Here is a 20638-nt window from a genome sequence, read left to right on the forward strand (position 1 = left end):
TCCTTTTCAAAAAACATTTTGAATCTTAGTCTTTTGGAACATTTATGCAAACCTAAAATTATTAAGGCATAAATTATTAATGAAGAAATAAATTAGCAAATGCTCATAAATACATCAGCTAACATGAAAATGATCAAAAGTAGTCAAATAAAAGCTATATAAAAGTTATATATAATATGTATCTAGAATTTTTCCAAAAAGACTGACACCATATATGAAAGTTGACAAATTTAAAAAAATATCAATTCAGGGAAATACGCCAATAAGGAATTTAACAGAAGGTAAATTTGTTTTGGGTAAGTTGGATTTTCCTCAATTGATTCTTGATTAAAGGCATGCTCTGAAGATTTCGATATTTTGTTGCTATGTGGTGGGTTAGGGTGAAAGGTTAGGGGAATCTCTTTAAGCTATAGGCTCAGAGTCTTTTGACAGGAGCTGTGCACTTTACTCTTTTATCTTTCAACTCTCCTGATCTTACTTCTCTTGTTGTATGAGATAATTATACAAAGGATCAATAACGATTAAAAAATACTTGTTTTCAATATGAATTAAATGTATCCACCTTTCAGATGTGATTAAGAACACCTCACGGCCGGGCGCAGTGGCTCACGCCTGTAATCCCAGCACTTTGGGAGTCCAAGGCGGGCAGATCATGAGGTCAGGAGATCAGGACCATCCTGGCTAACACGGTGAAACCCCGTCTCTACTAAAAATACAAAAAATTAGCCAGGCGTGGTGGTGGGCGCCTGTAGTCCCAGCTACTGGGGAGGCTGAGGTAGGAGAATGGCGTGAATCTGGGAGGCGGAGCTTGCAGTGAGCCGAGATCACGCCACCGCACTCCAGCCTGCAGTCTGGGCGACAGAGGGAGATTCCATCTCAAAAAAAAAAAAAAAAAAAAAAGAACACCTCACACAAGTGACAGCCTCTCTTTTAAGGACTAACTTAAAAAAACAAACAAACAAACAAACAACAAAAAAAAAAACATAGCTTTTCATAAATGGACCTTAGATAATACTCTTGCCCCTCTTGTAAAAAAAAAAAAAAAAATAGTGTATTATGGAAATATTTCCTTACAAGCCCTAGGACTTTTGCAATAAGGATGTTCTGTACTCACATGGCCTTACTTCTTGGCCCCATTCAAGGAAGAAAATTAACTAAAGGTATGAATTAACCTCTGGTGAAATTGAGAGCCATAGAAAAAGGAAAGCGTTAGCCATCTGGTTTCCTACAATTAGGTTAATTTGTCACCAAATTTAGAGACTCTAGAGTTTGGAAATATTCCAACGGAAGCTGTTTTATTTCCTTTCTGTTAAGCTTCACTGACCAAAAGGAACCTCAGGGCCCCAGAATTAAATAAAAGCCCCTGTGTTCCACCAGCCCTGATCACTCACCTCTCTCTTGGGCACTCAACCATGAAACTCCATTCCCTTATTTCTGTTCTCCTCCTCTTTGTGACTTTAATACCAAAAGGTAAGACGGTGAATGATTGTAGAGGTCTATTGGGACGCCTAGACCAGAGGAGGTCTACTGAGATAATTACACTGTGGCCATCCTAACTCAGACCCCAATTCACAGCCTTAGGAATTCAGAAATCCAACATGTTTATCTTCTTTGGTACTAATGAGGCCACAATTGAGAAGCAGGACAAGGAGTTCTTTCAACAGAAAATGGGGGTTCAAGGGCTCGATAATTAGAAAATGGGGCTGAAATAGAGTTAGGGGTATAGAAGCTCCGATATGTGATTTAAAGGTTAGTAAATAAAGCAAACAGCTGTCATCAAGGCTTCACTCTCCAAAAAGGAGAGTGAAGATGACAGTTCTTGGTTGAGACTCGGCAGTGAATGGAAGTGATGTAGAGTCTATTGGTGAGGAATATTTGTGAAGGGTAGCAGTTAGGCAAATAAGACAGAGTTCAACAAGAAAATTTTGCATCAAATTATAAAAGACCAATAGAAATTTGGGAGCAAGGGAATTTGGAAAAGAATAAACAGTGGTATGAAGCTTTAATGGTAAAATTTTAAGCATAAGACAAGACTCTTAGTTGCATCCTTAGGGTCCATGATTCAGAAGTTTAAATATTGAAATGTAGAATCAAACACCTTCAGGGTGTTTCATCCAGATCCTGGTAAGATATGATAAAATTATTATCTCCACTGTTAATAGTGGGATGTTCATATTCCCCAAAATAAAGTGTGTGGTCAATGAACAAAGATCTATTCCTCCCTTTATCTCTGAGATTATTTTTTAAATAATTTCAACTTATATTGTAGATTCAGGGGGTGCACGTGCAGGTTTGTTATGTTGGTATATTTTGTGATGTGAGGTTTGGGGCATGATGGTAATCCCATCACTCAAGTAGTGAGCATAGTACCAAATAGGTTTTCAATCCTTGTTTTCCTCCCTCCCCACTCTAGTGGTCTCCAATGTCCCATCTTCATGTCCATGAGTATCCAATGTTAACTCCCACTTATAAGTGAGAACATGCAGTATTTGGTTTTCTATTTCTGCATTAATTTGCAGTCCTCCAGCTGCATCAATGTTGCTACAAAGGATATGATTTTGTTCTTTTTTATGGCTTCATAGTATTCCATGGTCTATATGTACCACATTTTCTTTATCAAGTCCACCATTGATGAGCACCTGGGTTGATTCTTTGTCTTTACTATTGTGAGTAGTTCTGTGATGAACATAGGAGTGCAGGTATGTTTTGGGTAGAATTGTTTGTTTTCTTTTGGATGATATACCCAGTAATGGAATTGCTGGGTGGAATGGTAGCTCTGTTTTAAGTTCTTTGAGAAATCTTCAGACTGCTTTCCACAGTGGCTGAACTAATTTACATTTCCACCAACAGTGTATAAGCACTCCTTTTCTCCACAGCCTCATCTGCATTTCTGTTATTTTTTGACTTTTTAAAAATAGCCATTCTCATTGGTGTAAGATAGTTCTCATTGTGGTTTTGATTTGCATTTCTCTAGTGATTAGTGATGTTGAGCTATTTTTCATGTTTGCTGGCTGCTTCTATGTCTTCTTTTGAGAAGAATCTGTTCATGTTTTTCATGTCTTTTCCCCACTTTATTTGTTTTTTGCTTGTTGATTTAAATTCCCTGTAGATTCCAGATATTAAATTTGTGTCAGATGCATAGTTAGCAAATATTTTTTCCCATTCTGTTGTTTTCTGTTTACCCTGTTAATAGTTTCTTTTTCTCTGCAGAAGTTCTTTAGTTTAATTCAGCTCTACTTGTCAACTTTTGTTTTTGTTGCAATTGCTTTTGAGTACTTAGTCATAAATTATTCCCCAAGGCCAATATCTAGAATGGTGTTTCTTAGGTTTTCTTCTAGGATTCTTATAGTTTGAGGTCTTACATTTAAATACTTAATCCATCATGAGTTAATTTTTTGTATATGGTGAAAGATAGGCATCCAGTTTTATTCTTCTGCTTATGGCTGGCTAGCTATCCCAGCACCATTTATTGAACAGGGAGTCCTTTTCCCGTTGTTATTTTTGTCAACTGTGTCAAAGAGAAGATAGTTATAAATGTGCAGCTTTATTTCTGGGTTCTCCATTCTGTTCCAGTGGTTCATGTGTCTGCTTTTGTTCCAGTCCCATGCCGTTTTAGTTACTGTAGCCTTATAGTATAATTTGAAGTCAAGTAGGATGATGCATCCAGTGTTGTTCTTTTTCCTCAGGATTATTTTGGTTGTCTGAGTTGTTTTATGGTTTCATATGAATTTTAGAATAGTTTCTTCTGTTCTGTGAAAAATGTCATTGGTAGTTTGATAGGAATAGCACTGTATCTATAAATTGCTTTGGGCAATATGGCCATTTTCACAATATTGATTCTTCCAATCCACAGCAGGGAATATTTTTCTATTTGTGTCATCTGTGATTTCTTTCAGTAGTGATTTGTAGTGTCACTTGTAGAGATCTTTCACCTCTTTGGTTAAATGTATTCATGGATATTTAATTTTTTGTGTGGCTATTGTAAATGGGATTGCATTCTTGACTCAGCTCTCGGGTTGAACATTATTGGTGTATAGAAAGGCTACTGATCTTGTGCATTGATTTTGCATCCTGAAACTTTACTAAAGTTGTCTATCAGGTCCAGGAGGCTTTGAAACAATCTTTAGGGTTTCTTAAGTGCAGAATAATATCATCAATAAAAAGAGGTAATTTGATTTCTTCTTTTCCTATTTAGATACCTTTTATTTCAAAAAGCTGATTGGTCTGGCTCATATTTCCAGTACTATGTTGATTAGGATGGTGAGAGAGATCACTCTTGTTTTGTTCCAGTTCTGAGATTCTTTTAAGTGCAATCGAAGCCACTCAATTGTTTGATCTTTAACTAATCTGTGGACATGTTGAGATCCACCTCACATATGATTGCCTCCTTCTGAAGGAGCTTATGCAATTCTATTTGGTTCTCAGCTTTGGTCAGAAGATACAATTGAGGTCAGATACACTTGTAGTGACATCTGATATGAAATTATATGATGGTAATAATTTGAAATTAAAATAAAATTTAGTGGCAATTGTTTTTATTTTAGATAATAAAACCCATGTACAGATAAAGAATGTGATTTTACTCCAATCACATAGGTAGTAGCAATATTGCAGCTAAAAGCCAATCTCTTTAATCTGGGTCAATGTGGTTTTTAATCAATCCATAGGTGTAGATATGCATACAAAAATGATAACTCTGATTTCTGCCAGACTTTTTCCTCAAAATCTTCTAATTATAGATTGAGGAAACTAAGGAGGTTTTCTGCTATATGTGACAACATAGATGAACCTGGAGGACATTATGCTAAATGAAATAAGCCAGTCACAGAAGACAAATACTGCATGATTCCACTTATATGAGGTGCCTAAAATAGTCAAACTCATGGAAAGAGGTAGCAGAATGGTGGTTTCCAGGGACTGGGGAGGGAGGAGGAAATAGGGAGCTGCTATTTAATGAGTAAAAGTTTTCAGTTTTATTAGATGAATAAGCTCTAAATATCAACTATATAGTATTATACCTATAGCACTTAAAAATTTCTTAAGAAGGTAGGTCTCACTTTAATTGTTATTACCACAATAAAATAAAAGATGAAGAACAAGAGGTTATTTGAGGTTGAAAGCTGAGTTAATCTCCCCACAAATATGACAAGAATCCTTCAGAGGCCTGTCTTTCAAGCCGTGACATCTTCCTGCAGGAATGCATATATCAGCCCTTCTTTGTTCCTTCCAAATCAGTTATACCACGAAGAAGGACTAAATGAAGGTCCTATAATTCTGCACAGGAGGGAATCACTTTTGAATAGCCAAGTTTCTTGTGATCAGAGGATATTAAAACCATATGTAAAGGTCAAAATACCTTACTTGTGCATATTGAGATGTTCTTGGACACATTATGAAGTGGGACCCAGAACACTCAGGTCAAAAAATAGGAATTTCATTATCAGTTTTGTGTGGTCTCTTAGTACTGAATAGTTAATTGCTGAGCTGTCTATACAATTTAATAATACCGCACTCCAAAAATTCTGATCTTAATCTCTGCTGTGACTGTTGGGCATGTAGAATTTATCAGGTGTCTAGAAGCATTCTGATAATCTTAGAAATTTTATAACTCCTATATAACTTTTATCTCATAAAATTCTTTTAAGAAAAATTGAGTGGCTAGATCATGAAGAGTTTCGTTAAAGACATTTTTACACCAAAAATATCCAATTAAGTAAAAAAGTTATTGTTTCCATGAAAAAATTTCTCCAAAGAAACTACATAATCTGAAATATTAGTTTATCAGCTTAATGTCTGATGAATATTAAGTTATAGCTACTTGAATATATGTTTTTATATATCCTTATATTTATTCCAAAAAGAATCCATGGTATCCTACAAAAAATTGGAATAGCTCATATAGATTTATATATACACACAAACATACATATATATGCTGGGAATATGAGTCTAAGGAGGTTAGAATGGCATAAATCTTGGATTGCTGCATTAGCTCTCTGAGAATTAAGAAAATTATAGCATTCTTCTTACACTGACTGTGGAGAATAACATAATATCTAAATACACGACATTGGACAGGAGCAGAAGGCAGCTTGAACTCACATTATGTAGAGAAAAGGAAACTTCACTTCCATTTTTTGATTGATAAAGTTCCAGGAAGAGCCTGTTCCATTTAAATCCTCTACATCACCCAAAAAAAAACTTAAAAGTTACTAACTCAATGAGTTCTAATGCTAAGAAAGTTATATCCTTTTAGAAAGTAGATGAATGTGCTATTAAGGGTCTTTTCCAGTGTGATTCTAAGTCCTTCTCACTGCATCCACAGAAATTAATGTTGTGATATAATATGAAGTGAACATCTAAATTGTTTCCAAAGGCACTTATTAAATATGCATCCTTTCCTCAACTGCCATGTGATATAACCATTATAACATATTCATGTCAAATAAATTCTGAAGCGTATTAGAGAGTGCCTCTCTTCTTTTGCTCTATATGTATATACTTCTGTCAATAAGTCTGAAAATAAATGTGAGTATCTGGGAAGAAATTTCCTTCCTCATGAATGAGGAATATGAGTCTGAATATGAATTAAGTAATTTAATCTTATCTTTTTGACTTAAACTAGTGCCCTTGGCATGATGATATGTCACTGTCATCGGTAAAAAGGGAGATTATAACTCTTTGGCTTCATGCTCAAAGCATATCTCCTTAAATTAAACTTCTCATGTAGCAAGAAGCGCATCACTGGCCTACCAGTGATGAACTGTTCCACTCCTTTTGAGTGAAGCAAGGGACATCTCCCAAATAGAGGAATTGGCACTGTCTTAGGCTACATGCTGTGTCATTAGGCTGAACTTTACAGTATCGTAGGTGACGCATACTACTGAGAGGAAGTTCACTCTTTTGGCTTCAGCTGAAGATTCACATTCCACCTCATTTTGCATGGATGCCTCTAAGTTCACATGCATAGGCCTCCTTGATACCATACTCTGTCTCTTACTATATCTTTCCCAGTACTAATAACCCCTGATTTTAGCTTCATTTAAAAAGTCTGACAATGTTGCCAGACGTTAAATGTATGGATGAAGTTATCAGGGAAAAGACCAATGGCTAGCAACAGGTCTGCTATGCTTCTGAGCGTGAAGCCTGTGTTCTGTGTAGACAATGCAGTTGAACCAGCACCTTCCACAACTGGCTGGGGAGACTTCAGGTCTCTCTCTGAAAGGCAGCCACTTTCTCTTCCACAATAGTTTTGGAAAAAAGAGAGAATATTACAAGATATTACCCAACTCCCGCATCATGATATTCTCTTGCTGCACAGAAACCCTGAGTTTATGAACTGTTAGTCTGATAGTAGAGTATAATACCAGATTGCACTAGGTTGAAGCTTCTAACAAGAGTAGAAGACAATCTTGCATAGATTGTGAGCACTCAGTTCCAAAAGGCTGCATTGGTTTTTCTGGCTATGGATCTATTTCTACAGAGTAGAGAAACAATAATGATAGCCTAGTTTAAATACAAAACAATAACAAACAGCAACAAAAAGATTGAGAGCTGAAAAGGCCACCAAACTGTTACTCATCTACAGAAGCAAAGAAGCCAGAGGTAGTATATTAGAGGACAGTAAAAACAAAATAAGATCCAGGTGTGTTAACAGGATGGTTAAGGAACTAATGTCTGTTAATGAACATCAGCAAAAGTGTCTTTCTTATATAACATCTGCAGTGATATACAGTATGAAAAATAAACTATGGTTGTGCTGAGAAGGCAAGAGAAAGGATAGTAAGCATAGAGAGAACTACTGAATTAGAGCACACCCTTAGCAATATGCTTCTCAACAACCAGATGAATTAAGAGAACATGTGGATACACTTAAGGGAAAATACATTTTAGCTCTGTGAGTAATTCTCCCCAGGTGTCTATCTGTCTGTCTATCTATCTATCTATCTATCTATCTATCTATCTATCTATCCATCCATCCCTCCATCTATCTATGAGGTATTGAGCAAAATAGGAAAGGTACTTCTTACATAGTCCTGAAATGAGGAAATTACTTTAGATAAAATCTAAAGGATTGATAGGCTTTCTATTAAAGGAGATAAAGATATGAACATGAACCATTTGATAGGGATGATGTATGCAGAGATGGGAATTTAGAGGGACACATACTTCCTTTGAAACAGTTTCTTATTGGTGGCATTGTTGGTGTTTGGTGCAAGACAATTCCTTAGGTGAAAAATTTAGCAATGCTGTGCTATCTGCTAAATACCAAAGACACCTTCCCTAGGCATGGTGGCAAGAACAAATGGTCCCACACATTTCAAAATGTACTGTGCTGGGGGAGGACAATCCCTTTAAAGGATTTTAGAAATTGGCCTATTTCCTCCAAGGTGTATATAATCTAAAATCTTAGCTCCCTTCCCATAAAAAGGCACAATTTCTGTCTACGGGTCTGATCCTTTCATACAGACAATGTTTTCTTTCCTATCCCAAAGCCATTCTTCTGGGGGTTTATTGTTTTATGTATATTTTCAATAGTGAATTAATGATGTTCTTAAATCTCTTCCTGTGTAGGAAAGACTGGCGTTATTCCAGGACAAAAACAGTGTATTGCTTTGAAAGGGGTGTGCAGAGACAAACTATGCAGCACACTAGATGATACCATTGGTATATGTAATGAAGAAAAAAAATGTTGTAGAAGGTGGTGGATATTTGAGCCGTATCCAACTCCGGTTCCCAAAGGAAAATCTCCTTAGGTGGGAGCAAACGTTAAGCCCTTTGAACTCCAGAATGGATGGATAAATTTTGCAGACTCCTGTTTAACCCAATTTCTTATTCTTCCTTGACTGGAAATAAATGTTGTCCTAATCCCACATGTACCGACTGCCTCCTGGAGCATTTCTTCTTGATGCACATGCAAGCCTCTTAAGAACTATAAGAATAAAGTAAATAACAGAAGAATCTCATACCCTACAGGTACTTATAAAAATAAGTTTCTAAGAAAAAATATAAAAATGTTAAATATGTAAAACAATAAGAATATGAAGTATCAGTAGGCAGTCTTTGATTATTTGAAGTGCAATGTCAGTCTTCTTCCTCATCCAGTTCTGAAGAAATATCATTTTCATTACTAATAGAGACGTACTTAGATAATAAGGGTTAAAGCCTGCTAGTCATGTGACCTTGCTAACATTGCACCTGAGAATTAGGCGCATGATCATTCCAGTCATTCCAGCACTTGAAGCGGGTCTCCCCTCTACTGCCCCCTGCCCCTAGAGAAGTAGAAAAGAAGACCTTCTTTCTACAAGTAGGCTCACTAGGAGGAGCTGTAGAGCTGAAGAGTTGCTAACTCAGCAGCATGCCTGGTTAGTTCTTTCCAAACCCTCCATTAGATAACTCCTTTTCCTGGGGCCAAGAAAATTAAAGGGCAGGGAGGATACCAGGAGTATGACATGCCATGAGTGTCACAAAGATGGAAAACATCTAGAATGAGGCCAAATTACCCCACAAACAAAATTCAAGATTTTGTATTTCTGTAACCACGAAGCTTATGGTCAATCAATCAGGGGAGGATGGGTTATCTCCCTATGCAGATGAGATGTCAGGAGTCTATTAAAATAACTCTAATCTCATCTTCATGGATCTGTTTCTTTAATACTAGTCATTACTTTTTCTATATCTTCTCAGAAGCACTCATGAACAGCATATTACTCTGAGATCAGATTCTAAGCTAATCTCAGAATAATACACTAATACAATTTTTACCATATACATTTTACACATAGCTGAAAATTTACATCTCCTCTTCTTTGTCATCTTAAGTTATGTGCCACTACATTCTCCAGTGTAGTACATTAGAGATTCTTTGATAATTAAATGACATTAAGAGACTTTAAAAATCATAAATACCCTCCTATATTAAAATGCTAAAAAAGAAAAATTTCCCACCTTTGAATATAAACAAGTTTTCTTATAAAATTTCTAGGCATAAATTGAAGGTCAAAGATTGAATCTCTTCAATCTCTATGTTAAAGCCCAACGACATTAGAATCCAAATGAATTACTGCCTGAAATGAAATTATCTTCCCCTTGTTAAGTCCAAATTTTTCTATTAAATGTAAGCAAAAAAAAAAAAAAATCACTCATTTCTTATTCTCCGTCTTAGTGAATTAGTGAAAGTTTCTTCAGAGACTTGGCATTGAATTAATATAACATCTCAACTCACTGAAGCAAAAAGAACTTTTTTTTTTTTTTTTTTTTTTGAGACGGAGTCTCGCTCTGTCACCCAGGCTGGAGTGCAGTGGCGCCATCTCTGCTCACTGCAAGCTCCGCCTTCCGGGTTCTCGCTATTCTCCTGCCTCAGCCTCCCAAGTAGCTGGGACTTCAGGTGCCTGCCACCACGCCTGGCTAATTTTTTGTATTTTTAGTAGAGACAGGGTTTCACCCTGTTAGCCAGGATTGTCTCGATCTCCTGACCTCGTGATCCGCCCGCCTCGCCCTCCCAAAGTGCTGGGATTACAGGCGTGAGCCACCGCGCCTGGACAGAACGTTTTTTATCTCTGAGCAAGAAGAAAAAACAGGTAAAGGAAATGAAAAAGATAAGGAACAAAAAGAATCAGTCCAGAAAATCTAATTTCTTTTTATTTTTAAGTGAGACAAAGTTTATTAAGAAAGTAAAGGAATAAAAGAATGGCTATCCATAGGCAGGGGAGCCTCTAATTTCTAATTCTGATTGTTTTTCTTAATTTTTTTTCTAATGATACTCTCGATTTTACCATAAAATATTGGCCATTTAATAAATAAGTTCAGGGACAGACAATAAAATATAAAGTAAAGCAATGTCTCTCATCTCCAGCACTGTCAACATTTTGAGAACAATTTTTTTTTTTTTTTTTTTTTGCTGTGGGGAGCTTTCCTGTATATTGTAGAATGTTTAGCAGCCTCTCTTGCATCTAAAACATTTCTCCCACCTGTGACCAAAAAATAAATAAACAAACAAACAATGAAAAATCTCTACACATTACTAAAAGTCCTCTGAGGGCAACATTGTCCCTAGTTGCAAACCGCTATAGTAAAGAAATCATCAAAGTTGAAAGTAAATAGGAGTTAGAAAATTCACTCAAATAGAGCCCTTTGCCTGTAAACTTTCAAAAAGTAAGACAGCTTCACATATAAAATAATAGATCAGAAAATTCTTCTGACAATCCAAAGATGAATTATGTCTCTTTATCTGAAAGAGATAGATCTAGAGATAACCCCTTTGGTTTTTTTACTGCTGTGCTAGTTGTTATAAATACCTGACCATATCTTAACCATTCAGATTTTAGGGCAATATTGCTCTGATATCTCATCCAGAGGTGGAGAAATCCACGTTTTAGGGACATTTAAAAGATTTCTGGGAAAAGGCTGTCTGTGCCTTTTGATAATAAGACTGGGTGAATTACATGCAATCTCTTGGAGTACTTGACTATATCTTCTGGAGAAGGCCATGTTTACTGTATACAATGATATGATTCTGTGCATGGAACATATTATATTGATACTAATTTATGAGGGCATAGTTGATAAACCCCAAAGAAGTTAATTTTATTGTTATATAAAGGCAAAGGCTGGCTGGATGCAGTGGCTCACACCTGTAATCCCAACAATTTTGGAGGCCAAAGTCAGGAGTTCAAGACCAGCCTGGCCAACATGTCAAAACCCCATCTCTAGTAAAAATACAAAAATTAGCCAGGCATGATGGTGGGTGCCTGTAATCCCAGCTACTCGGGAAGCTGAGGCAGGAGAATTGCTTGAACCCAGGAGGCAGAGGTTGCAGTGAGCCGAGATTGCACAACTGCACTCGAGCCTGGGCGACAGAGCGAGTCTCCATCTCAAAAAAGAAAAAAAAAAGGCAAGGGCAATACTATATATCATGAAGGCCTGAGATACTCTCAGACCTTTGCCAGTTGTACATTTAGAAGTTTGTTTTGTTCTTTCTATCTTTCTGGAAAATTTGATATGATCGAGACAATAGAGTTTCCGAATAAATGGCAAGTCACAAAAATACTTGAAAATAGTCCAAGTAAAATGGATTTTACTATCACTAGAAAAAGATTGCAATTTCCATATTCAAAATACAAAATAAAATATTTCTGCTGCTGTAAGAACCATAGCTCATATAACCTTGAAAGGTTTTTATATTATATGTAAAGTTGTATGACACCCAATGATAGACTGCGATGGGTTAAAGAGCAATACTATGAACACTAAAGCAACTCTTAAATAACACAACAGTTTAATTACAAAAAAAATTGAATAATCACAATGACCCAACTACTTGAAAAAAAGAAGAAAAAGAAATCAAAGAACAAATGAAACAGGACATCTGTAAGATGGCTAAGTAGAAGGTCCCCAGCCTTCATCCACCCACGGAACACTGATTTGGCAACCATCCATGGATAAAATGTCTTTGTGGGAACGTCAGGACCCAGTCAGGAGGTCATGACAACCCACTGAAGCCCAAGACCAAGGAAAACTGCTTTGAGAAGGCAGGCCCATGCCCCGGGAGTAGGCTCACCAATCATAGACCTGGCCATGAACACAGAAACACCGCCATCTGCCTGTGGACCCTGCTGCAGCCCTGCTTACATGTGGTTCCAGATGCAGCCTCAAAAGTCATTCCCAAAAGTCATTCAGGAGCAGGTTGTTTAATTTCCATGTAATTGTATGGTTTTTAGTGATTTTCCTAATATTTATTTCTATTTTTATTGGGTTGTGATCAGAGAGGGTGGTTGGTATAATTTCGAGTTTTTTGAATTTGCTGAATATTGTTTTATGGCCAATCACATGGTTGATTTTAGAGTGTGTACCATGTGCAGATGAGAAGAATGTATATTCTGTTGTTGGGTGGACTGTTCTGTAGATGTCTTTTAGGTCCATTTGGTCAAATGTCTAGTTAAGGCCTAAATATCTTTGTTAGTTTTCGCTCTCAATGATCTGTCGAATGCTGTCAGTGAGGTGTTGAAGTCTCCCAGTACTACTGTGTGGTTATCTAAGTCTTTTTGTAGGTCCCTAATAACTTGTTTTATGAATTTGCACACACTTGTCTTGGGTGCATATACATTTAAGATAGCTAAGTCTTCTTGTTGAATTGAACCCTTTACCATTATGTAATGCCCTTCTTTGTCTATTTCTATCTTTGTTGGCTTAAAGTCTCTTTTGTCTGAAATTAGAATGGCAACCCCTGCTTTTTAGTTTCCCATTTGCTTGGGAGATCATTCTTTGAGCCTTTACTTTGAGCCTATGAGTGACGAGTCTTACATGCAATGACACCGAAGACAGCATACAGTTGGGGCTTGCTTCTTTATCCAACGTGTCACTTTGTGCCTTTTAAGTAGGGCATTTAGTCCATTTACGTTCAAGGTTAATATTGCTATGTGTGGAGTTGATCCTGTTATTGTGTTGTTAGCCGGTTATTATGCAGACTTCATTGTGTGTTGCTCTGTGGTGTCAATATCTATGTGATTAATTGTGTTTTGTGGTGGCTGGTACTCTTTCATTTCCATATTTAGCACTCCCTTAGGGACCTCTGGTAAGGCATGTCCGATGGTAACAAATTTCCTTAGCATTTGCTTGTCTGAAAAGGATTTTATTTCTCCTTTGCTTATAAAGTTTAGTTTAGATGGATATAAAATTCTTGGTTGGGATTTCTTGTCTTTAAGAATGCTGAATGTAGGCCCACAATCTCTTCTGGCTTATAGAGTTTCAGCTTAACAGTCAGCTGTTAGCCTAATGGGATTCCCTTTTTGGGTTACCTGCTCCTTTTCTCTAGCTGCCTTTAATACTCTTTCTTTCATGTCGACCTTGGAGAATCTGATGACATATGTCTAGGGGATGGTTGTCTTGTGTAGTATCTGGCAGGGGTTCTCTGCATTTCCTAAATTTGAATCAACCTCTCTAGTGAGGTTGGGGAAATTTTTGTGGAAGATATCCTCAAATATGTTTCCCAAGTTGTTTGCTTTCTCTCCTGCTCTTTCAAGGATGCCAGTGAGTCATATATCTGGTCGCTTTACATAATTCCATATTTCTCAGAGGTTTGTTCATTTTTTTGAATTATTTTTTCTTTATTTTTGTCTAACTGAACAAGTCTTCGATCTCTGAGATTTCTTCCCTCAGCATGGCCTATTTTTTTATTATTATTATACTTTAAGTTCTAGGGTACATGTGCACAATGTGTACATTTGTTACATATGTATACATGTGCCATGCTGGTATGCTGCACCCATTAACTCATAATTTACACTGGGTATATCTCCTATTGCTATCCTTCCCCCCTCCCACTACCCCATGACAGGCCTCAGTGTGTGATGTTCCCCTTCCTGTGTCCAAGTGTTCTCATTGCTCAATTCCCACCTATGAGTGAGAACATGCGGTGTTTGGTTTTCTGTCCTTGGGATAGTTTGCTGACAATGATGATTTCCAGCTTCATCCATGTCCCTACAAAAGACATGGAGTCATCCTTTTCTTATGGCTGCATAATATTCCATGGTGTATGTGTGCCACATTTTCTTAATCCAGTCTATCACTGATGGAAATTTGGGTTGGTTCCAAGTCTTGCTGTTGTGAATAGTGCCGCAATAAACACGTGTGCATCAGCATGGCCTATTTTGCTGTTAATACTTGTGATTGTATTATTAAATTCTCATAGTGAGTTTTTCATATCTGTCAGACCAGTTTTGTTCTTTCTTAAAAGGGCTATTTTGTCTTTCAACTCATATCATTTTATTAGATTCCTTAGATTTGTTGAATTTGGTTTCAACTTTCTCCTGAATCTCGATGATCTTCATTCCTATCCTGATTCTAAATTATATGTCTGTCATTTCAGCCCAGTTAAGAACCATTGCTGGGGAGCTACTGCAGTCCCTTGAAGGTAAGAAGACACTCTGGCTTTTTGAGTTGCCAGAGTTCTTGTGCTGGTTCTTTTTAATCGGTGTAGACTGATGTTTCTTTAATCTTTGGTGTTGCTGTCTGTATTAATCTGTTCTCAATCTGGTAATAAAGACATACCAGAAACTGGGTAATTTAAAAGGAAAGAGGTTTAATTTGCTCACAATTCCACATGATTGGGGAGGCCTAACAATCATGGCAAATGAGGAGTAATGTTACATCTTACCTGGTGTCAGGCAAGGGAGCTTGTGCAGGGGAATTCCCATTAATAAAATCATCATATCTCATGAGAGCTCACTCATGGGGGAACCACCACCATGATTAAGTTATCTCCATCTGGTCCTGCCCTTGACACATGGGGATTTATTCAAGGTGACACTTGGGTGGGGACACACAGCCAAACCATATCACTGTCCTTTGGATGGTGTTTTTGCTCTTATATTCTTTGACATCTTTGACGGTTTGATTGTGGAATAAGGTGTGTTCCGTTGACTGGCTTCATTTCTGGGAAACCTCTGGGGGCCAAGTCTCAGCTCATTACACCTGGGCTGTGTTCCCTAATGCTGGGAAGCTGGTACCAGGCTCCTGGCTTTGTTCTCTTGTCCCTTGAGGTGAGAAACCTGCTGCACTTGACATTGGACATTTTAAGTTCTAACTTAAGTTCTAGCCTCAAAAGCACAGACAATGCAAGCAAAAATAGACAAATTCGATTATAATCAAAATAAAAAGCTTATGCACACCAAACAAAACAATTAAAGAGACAATCTACAGATTGGGAGAAAATATTTGCAAGCCATACATCTGATAAGGGGTTAATAGACAACATTTATAAGGAACTCAAACAACTCTACAGAAAGAAAACAAATAGTCCAATTAAAAAATGGGCAAGGGAGGTGCATAGGCATTTCTGAAAAGAAGACATAAAAATGACAAACAAACATATGAAAAAGTATTCAACATCACTAATCATTAGGGAAACGGAAATTAAAACCACAATGAGATATCACCTCACACCTGCAAGAATGGCTACTACTGAATAAAGGAAATATAACAGTTGTTGGAGAGGATGTGTAGAAAAGGGAACACTTGCACACTGTTGTAGGAATGTAAATTACTGTAGCCATTATGTAAAACTTATAAGTTTCTCAACAAAAATAAAAATAAAATTACATATGACCTAGCAATCTCACGTCTGGGTATTTACTGAAAAGACTGGAAATTTGTATATTGAAGAGATGTCTGCATTTCCATATTCATTGCAGCACTTTTTGCAATAGTCAAGTTTTGGAATCAACCTAAGTGTCTATCAACAGATAAATGGATAAAGAAAATATAGTATATATACACAGTAGAATACTATTCTACCTTAAAGAAAAGAAACTTTTTTATTTGCAGCAACAAAGATGGAATTGGAGAATTATGCTAAGTGAAATAAGGCTGGCACAGAAAGAAAAATATTACATGTTTCACTTATTTGTGGAATCTAAAACAATCAAATTCAAATAAGCAGAGAGTAGAACAGTGGTTACCAGAGACTGGGGATGGTAAAGGGATGAGGACATCATGGTCAAACAGTACAAAGCCTCAACTGGACAGGAGTATAAGGTTTCTTTAAGATATACTGCACAGCATGGTGAATATAGTAAAAAATGTATTATACATTTCGAAATTGCCAAGAGAGTACATTTCAACCATTCTCAAGACAAAAAAATAATGATTTTAGGTGATTGGTGTGTTAATTAGCTTGATCTAATTATTCCACATTGAATTCATAAATCATAACATCACTTTGTACACAATAAATAAGACAACTATAATTTATCAATTTATAATTAATAATTTGTTAATAAATAAGATAACAGGCAAAAGATTTGAGTACACATTTCACCAAAGAAAATATGTGAATGGGCATAAACACATGAAAAGATTATCAGAATCATTAGTCATTAGTGAAATGCAAATTAAAACCACAATGAGAAGCCACTTAACACACACTAGAGTAACTATAATAAAAATGACCAGTGGTAAAATATGTCCATGAAGATGTGGCTAAATGAGGGCCCTTTACAGTGCTGATGGAAATATAAAATAATATCACCGCTTTGGAAAATACTTTGGCCTTTTCTTAAAGCTGATAAATATGAATATATCATGCAATTTAATGATACTATTCTTAGGTTTCTATCCCATATATTAGTATAAGGATAAACAAAATGTACTATATCTATACAGAGAAATACTATTTCGTAATAAAAAAGAACAAATACTAGTACATGATACATCATGGATGAACTTCCACAACATTATGCTGCATGAAAAAAGCCAGTGAATGAGTTTATATATAACCCCCACACTCCCAGTCTTCAGATTAAAATGCAGCCCCAGCTGACAGCTTTTGTCTGCAACCTCAACACAGACCTTTAGCCAAAAGCACCCAGTTAAGCCTCATCGCACAGAAACTTGTGATAATCAGTTTGTTGTTTTAAGCCACTACATTTTGGAATATCTTGTTATGCAACAATAACTAATACACTACCCCTGTGAAATTTCTATATTGTGCTTATTCTCTTTCATAAAATGTGTTGAGTAACCACCTAGCTCCATCTGTAATCTCTATTCTTAAGAAATAGGAATTATCACACTTTGGGAGGCCAAGGCGGGCTGATCAGGAGGTCAGTAGATCGGGACCATCCTGGCTAACAGGAGGAAACCCCGTCTCTACTAAAAAATACAAAAAAAAAAATTAGCCGGGTGTGGTGGCGGGTGCCTGTAGTCCCAGCTACTCGGGAGGCTGAGGCAGGAGAATGGCGTGAACCCGGGAGGCGGAGCTTGCAGTGAGTCGAGATCGCGCCACTGCACTCCAGCCTGGGTGACAGAGCAAGACTTCGTCTCAAAAAAACAAAAAAAAGAAATAGGAATTATCTATTCCCTCAGGATTGTACATAAAATCTTGCTAGTTCTAGCACCTTTTGGATGTAAAAAGATAGAACATTGACTACTTGTAAGTTTGTTTTGGTCAATATTATTCATTTATATTTCCCTAAAAGTGTCCATTTCATTCACATATTCAGGATAGAGGGTTTAAAGTATTCTATCATGATATCAAAGCTCTATCTGTAGTCTATGTTCGTTTTCTTCCCTGTATTATTTTTTTTTCTCTTTTTCTCATGATGTTTTCCTAAGACTCATCTAATATATGAATCTTCCCATAAACTACCTAGTGGTCTGACTAAATAACTCTACAATGTTTCTTGCTTTGTTTTGTTTCTTATTTATGTGTGATATTATTTTTGTTTACTGCTTCCTATTTTGTTTCAGATTTTGCTTCTTTTTATTTTGTTATTTATTTCGAGTCTTCAGTTGAGCAGTATGCTGCTTTCATACTTTCGTGAATCCTAGTAAATGTCTTGAAGACCATAAATGTCTGTTTTTATACCACTTTGGCTCCATTCCACAGGATTTCATTTATAGTGCTTTCCGTTTTTTCAGATCTAATTATTTTGTATTCATTTTTATATACGCCTTAGCCCAAATGTTATGTAGGAATGTGTTGTGTTTTAATATCTCTGTGTATGAATTTGGGAATATATCTTATTGTTATTGATTTCTGATATTAGCAACTTGCTGCAGGGAGCATGACCTTTTTAATATCAATTTTATTTTAGAATTTATTCAATAATTATGGAAAGCCTCTCTGTGATGGTGACACAGGAACAAAGACTGAATGAAATAGGCAGACAGAGTTTCCATAGAAATATCTTAGAAAAGAATAATCCTTGCAATGGTAATAGTAAAAACAGAGGCTATGAGGTAGAAATGAGTTTGAAATGTTAATGGAAGAGCAAGAAAACTAATACGTGTGGAACAGAATGAAAAGAGGGAACACTAGCGGGAAAAAAAAGATTGGAGAAATATTCAGCAACCAAATCAGGTAGGACATTGTGTGCCATGTAAACAGACTGGATTTTATTCTATGTAGTTTTTTTAAAAAAGTAATTAGATTTTCAATAAGGAAATAATTTGATTTAATTTGCATTTTAGAAACATATCTCTGGTGTCTGAACACAAATTAGAGTATGCAAAGCTCTCATAGAAACATAGAGACAAGTTAGAGGGCTCTCTCCAGAGACACTAGTGACTTGGACAATGTTGCAATGACAGATGAAGTGAACAAAGGTTAGATTTAAGACACATTTTAGGCTGGGCCCAGTGACTCACACCGATAATCCCAGCACTTTGGGAGGCCAAGGCAGGCGGATCATCTGAGGACAGGAGTTTGAGAACAGCCTGACCAACATGGCGAAACCCCATCTCTACAAAAATAAGATACAAAAATTAGCTGAGAATTGGTAGCTAGCACCTGTAATCCCAGTTACTCGGGAGGCTGAGACACAAGAATCGCTTGAAACTGGGAAGCAGAGGTTGCAGTGAGCAGAGATCACACCATTGTACTCCAGCCTAGGTAACAGAGTGAAACTCTGTCTCAAAAATTTTAAAAAATAAAAAATAAAAAAGATATTTTAAAGATAGAACTGGGCTTGCTAATGGGTTGTAATTATGAAATGAGAGAATCAAAGGTACACCCAGAGTTTTTGTTTGTTTTTGTTTTTTAACCTAAACAACTAGGTACATGAGCCCATCATTGAGAGAGCAAGACTAAGGAGAGTGTGAGTATTAACAGAGAAAGCGGTATGAATCAAAAACTCATTCTGGAATTCTTGAGTTGCTTATTAGACATCCAACAGTAGATGTCAAGTCAATAGTTGAATTTTTTTATTCTGAAGCTTATGGGGTACATCCAGGCTAGAGCTAATACTTCATTTACACAGAGAGAGACAGCAACCTTGTGCCAATATGCTTCTCATAGCTATGAAGAGAATCTATCTATAGACTTGATCAACTCAAGCATAGAAAGAGAAAAAAAAATGTCTCCTAACAACTGATGGAGTGATTTTACTCATTTTGTTTGACCTTATGTCTATCATTTATTTTTACCTTATTTTTTATCTTTTTCTCTTATTTTGCTAGTTGAACAAAGTTATTATCCATTTCTTACCCATATTGGAAAATAGTCTATACTAAGATTCCCCTTTCAATTAACAATGTATTGAACTAAAGATTTCACTCACTCTATATAATTTAAGCACACCTGCAACTCCAGCAGCCACTTGAGTCTGGAGACCTAGTCAGAAACTGATTTAGAAACAGTAGAGAAGCCCCTTGGGACAATCGCATAACATTTCAATAGTGAAAGTATAAACACCAAACAATGCCCAACAATGAAAGGATGATTACATAAATATATTATGAAATATCCATAATATGGAATATTATGCAGAAAGTAAAAATTACTCTTTTGGAGTATTTGAAAATAGCATAGGAAAATATTTACAATAAAGTAATACCTATTAAATAAATAAAGCTATAGGTGAATCACAAGAATAAGAGAGAGAGAAATTTAATGGAAAGTAAATAAACTAAAATAGTAATGATCTTTTAAGTTATCAAGTAATGTGTTATATCTATTATCATGATAATCTTATTTTTCCAATTTTTAAATAAAAAACTATTTAGGAATCAATAAAAATAAATATACATATAGGATATAGGCATATATGTGTTTGTCTACTCTTATACAGAGAAAAATTTGTGAGTGATTTAGCAAAAGTATATTCAATGGAAAGCTGAGGGAAAATGTCAGCCACGTGTG

At 36.3% G+C, this 20638-nt stretch overlaps 1 protein-coding gene across 1 annotated transcript; it reads left to right on the top strand.

Moving 5' to 3' along the window:
* Window positions 1-1412: 1412 nt before the first annotated feature.
* LOC129041940 (beta-defensin 130B) lies at window positions 1413-8756 on the top strand. Its single transcript, XM_054497367.1, has 2 exons — window positions 1413-1470; window positions 8575-8756. Exons 1-2 carry the CDS (start codon window positions 1413-1415, stop codon window positions 8754-8756), a joined length of 240 nt encoding a protein of 79 aa, XP_054353342.1.
* Window positions 8757-20638: the final 11882 nt, after the last annotated feature.

Source organism: Pongo pygmaeus, chromosome 7 (assembly GCF_028885625.2).
Source record: "Pongo pygmaeus isolate AG05252 chromosome 7, NHGRI_mPonPyg2-v2.0_pri, whole genome shotgun sequence".
Classification (NCBI taxonomy): Eukaryota; Metazoa; Chordata; class Mammalia; order Primates; family Hominidae; genus Pongo; species Pongo pygmaeus.